General features: G+C 33.5%; 1 protein-coding gene across 1 annotated transcript; it reads left to right on the plus strand.

Annotated features, from left to right (window-relative positions):
* Positions 1–2,635: 2,635 nt before the first annotated feature.
* LOC129801855 (transcription factor BTF3 homolog 4-like) lies at positions 2,636–3,725 on the plus strand. The gene is made up of 3 exons (XM_055847224.1): positions 2,636–3,010; positions 3,168–3,410; positions 3,478–3,725. Exons 1-2 carry the CDS (start codon positions 2,732–2,734, stop codon positions 3,381–3,383), a joined length of 495 nt encoding a protein of 164 aa, XP_055703199.1. The 5' UTR covers positions 2,636–2,731; the 3' UTR covers positions 3,384–3,410; positions 3,478–3,725.
* Positions 3,726–4,158: the final 433 nt, after the last annotated feature.

Raw genomic sequence — 4,158 nt, forward strand, 5'->3', positions numbered from 1 at the left:
TAACAAATTAAAATTTGTGAATATGAATGGATTTTCGATTTATTTGGAGCAAAATTAACTAAATAATGAAACTGAGGTATAGAAAATATATAAATATAGTAATTTAGTACTGTATTTATCATGAAAACAGTGACGTTTCCATTTGATATAGTGAAAAATTTCCATTTGGAGTAGGTTTTGAATTAGCTCAATTTACCCTAGTGATATGTACTTTGGAAAATATAGTCTATGTCTGTATTGAAACTGTGCTGAAAAGTCTGCAAGAGTCTAAAAATACAAGTGCAACAACTAATTCAGCATTTCACACGTATCTTCACTTTTTATTAAGCTTGATTCTCACTCTGGTTTCAAAATACTTTAAAATTAAAAGGAACGATTTTTGATGACTTACAAATCAATTTTTGCAACTGGATCTTTTCGCTATTGTTGTATTAGATCAATTTCTCATCACCTATCGACAATCGATACAGAATAGGTTGTTCATCGCAACATAAAGGAAGTGTACCACGGATCGGAATGTTAAGAGACATGCTCCATATTTAGCTGAAAATATGAGACCCAAAATACTATTTGGTAGTTTTTCATATGCTAGTTGATACATTAGTGATCCATTTAATTATTTCCGTGTATTTACAGTTTTTTTTATTTTTACAGTTTTCCATTTTTATTGTCGACATAATTAAAAAGGTGCACCGATAGTGTTATTAGAATCACTAAGTATTAATTTTTTAAATAACTCAGTTTTGTAAATCATTTTAATCAAACATAATTTCTCATATTCTCACAAATTCTCATGTGAAATTTTAAGAATGTGATGATTAGCGTATTTCTGGCTAAGACTCTGATGCAGTGGTTTAATAAATGTTGCAATTAATAACAATTTTCTTAGAAAATTGGTTCTGTAGATTAAATATGAACCAACATAATGCATTTAGTTAAAAATCATTGCTAAAATTCAGCGAATAATTTTCCAAAACAATGTATTTTATTTCGGGATTCCGATACTTGAGATAGCCTTACGATCCGAGGAACACTGACGATTACTGGTCCCTTATCAGGAGAAAAATGACCACATTTATAAAGTACCCCTTATTCCTTGAGGTGAAACAACGTGGCACCCATGTAACGAGCTTTTAAATACATCCAAGCTTTTCTAAATAGCGTAATACGATATAATTATTGTTTTCCAACATTTTACAATTTTCTTCAATTGTTACTAGACCTTTCCAAAATTAGTCTAATATAAAATATTACAAACGCATCTTTTCGTCCTTCATTTGGTAAAAGTCTTTAAAAGCATAAATCGACTTTTTTGACGAATACTTTTGGCATTGAAGAGATGTAATACACTAAAACTCTTCCAGTATATGCAAAAAGGTGAACAAAAGTTGTGGAGGTGACCTATGGGACACTTTTCTTAACTACATTCGCGAAAAAGTCCCACTGAATTTATGCAATCACCCTTAGGGCTCGACAGACCTGAGGATTAGCCGAGAGACGGCTTAGCGTAATTATATTAGAAGTAATGGTTAAAGTGCATTTCCATCATTTTCCACTAAGCCGCCTCTCGGCTTAAGTCGTAAGTGTGTCTAGGGCATTAGGGTAAGTGTGCCAAATTTCGGCATAGTTGCATGCAAGCGACAAAGTCTCAAGTTTGAAATGTAATATTTTTTAATAAAAATTGAATATTTTTGTTACTCTTTTATAAGGTGTGTTGCTTAGAACCTTGCAGACAGTTTATCATCATTATTTTCTCTAAAATCATTCTAAATACATTTTAAAATGAATAAAAATGTAGATATAGCTTTGGTGGCCTATTTCGGCCACCTTCATTCTCATAGTTCCGTGTCCTTCGGGAATTCTTCCAATGTCTTATCCAGATCATCTTGCTCGTCGAAGCGACATTTTTTGTTATTTTTTTGCATTGTACAATCTCAAGAATATGCAAAAACTAAAAATTCATGGAAATTCGAGGAACAAAAAATATGGCCGAAATTACAAGTTGGCCGGAATTTGGCACACTTACCCTATACATTCATATTTACGATAAATTAGAAAAAAAATTATATCAAATTTATTCAAAGTCAACTGCAATAGCTATGTTATTGTCTGCGAGCCATTACATGAATTTGAAATTTCTGTAAAAATTAAGGAAAATTATTATTTAACTGAGTTATTATTATTAATATGCTTGGGACAATTACAACACAATCAAGCTATAATAAATTTGAGTGTAATTTGCTTCATTTATTGTCATAATCGAACTTAAAAATGTCCACAAACCTTTTCAGTTTGCCGCTCGAATTAAAAATCTTAACTAAAAGTAATGTAATCTTTAAAAAAACGTACATAATTAGACTAAAAACTTTAAATTTGAGCACTCACACTTCCAAAGACTTCTAAGCACTTCATTTTCACCTGTACACCACTTCCGACCCTAATATCTCCCCCTTGATCCAAGTGAATTCTAAATCCATTGCTAAAAAAATGATATTTTAGTCATTTTAGTTGATTTTAAAAACGTTAAAAACAAATCTTGAAATATTTGTAATTAAAGTGCTCGTTAATAGATGACTCTGATAAACTGGTCTAAAACTCGTCTAAAGCTTAATCAAAAGCTCACTGTATGCGGAAACGCGCCCATGTGCACAAGCAAAGTGGAAAAGCAAAGAAAAAAGTGTGATTAATTAATATATCAGTGCATCAGTGTATTTATATTTTGTTGTTAAACATGAATCCTGAGAAGCTCAAAAAGTTACAAGAGTCTGTAAGAATTGGGGGCAAGGGAACACCGAGGCGCAAGAAGAAGATTGTTCATCAGACGCCCGGAACAGATGACAAAAAATTGCAGTCATCGTTGAAAAAATTGGCCGTCAACACAATTCCCGGCATTGAGGAAGTCAATATGATTAAAAATGATGGCAGTGTAATCCATTTCAACAATCCAAAAGCTCAGGCTTCACTTGCAGCCAATACCTTTGCCATCACAGGACATGGAGAGAACAAGCAGGTAAGTTTTCTTTTTTTTTACGAAGTTCCACTGACAGATGGTATGAGAGAGCCAATAGGACCTACCCGGGCTATCAAATTAGAAGGTCATGACATGACAATTGATTACAATTCCCTGTTTTGTTTTATACTCAATGTCCTCCTCCGGATGTGGTTAGATTGTTGACATGCTGCCAGGAATTCTAACTCAACTGGGTCCTGAAGGTCTCAATCATTTAAAGCGATTGGCAAATGATGTAGTCTGCAATGAGAAACTTCTTAACGAGGAGGACGATGTCCCGGAGCTGGTAGAGAACTTTGAAGAAGTGGCTGACAAGGAGGCTGTCGCCGTAGAGAGTGTCACAAAGAAAACGGAACAAGTGACTGTCTCATAGGTGCAATTAAATGCATATAATTGTATGGTAAAGTCTCAGCACGTGGAATATTCTTAACAAAATCCTAGACACGGTAATCTGTTAAATTTTACAGTTTCTCGGATGAAATAGACATCCACGGATAGAACAAAATTTCCTGAAATATTTGTATATATCTCACGTGTGAGACATCTTTTTAGCGATTGGATTATGATTACATCGTAGATCTTTCCAAAAATTAAATCAGTTAATCTTCAGCATTCCTTAAGTCAAATAATCTACTAATATTTAGAAACCACGGATATTTTATGCTGTATTGCCTTTTTAAAGTGAAATAAATTTCAACATTTTTTTTCTGATCAATCAAAAGTTTCTACTGACTTTAACTTTATATTTAAAAATAATAATGTTTTGTAACTTTCGCACTTTTATGACTTAAGGGGAGGAACCCAACTGTCTTCCTCGGATCGAGACGACACTTGGCATGTAAGTAGGGTCCATATAGAAAGTTAACCAGCCACTGCTTTTTTACTGTGGGGCCATTAGAAGTAGTCATTGTGACTAAAATTGTTTAATATCCCAAAATATTCTTGTAAATTTACTCAGTGGAATCTCTGATGAGTCAAATATCTCGAGCGGCGTGCACATTCTGACCGAAAACAATGAGGAATTCTCAAATTCGGTGGTCAGTAATTTTGACAGATGTTTTTACAAAGCTGCAAAATTCAATTTTCCTGAGCTGCAAAGGGTGGTAATTTTTATGAATTTTCCTCCAGCCACAAAAACGACCCCCTTC

This window comes from Phlebotomus papatasi, chromosome 2, assembly GCF_024763615.1.
Source record: "Phlebotomus papatasi isolate M1 chromosome 2, Ppap_2.1, whole genome shotgun sequence".
Classification (NCBI taxonomy): domain Eukaryota; kingdom Metazoa; phylum Arthropoda; class Insecta; order Diptera; family Psychodidae; genus Phlebotomus; species Phlebotomus papatasi.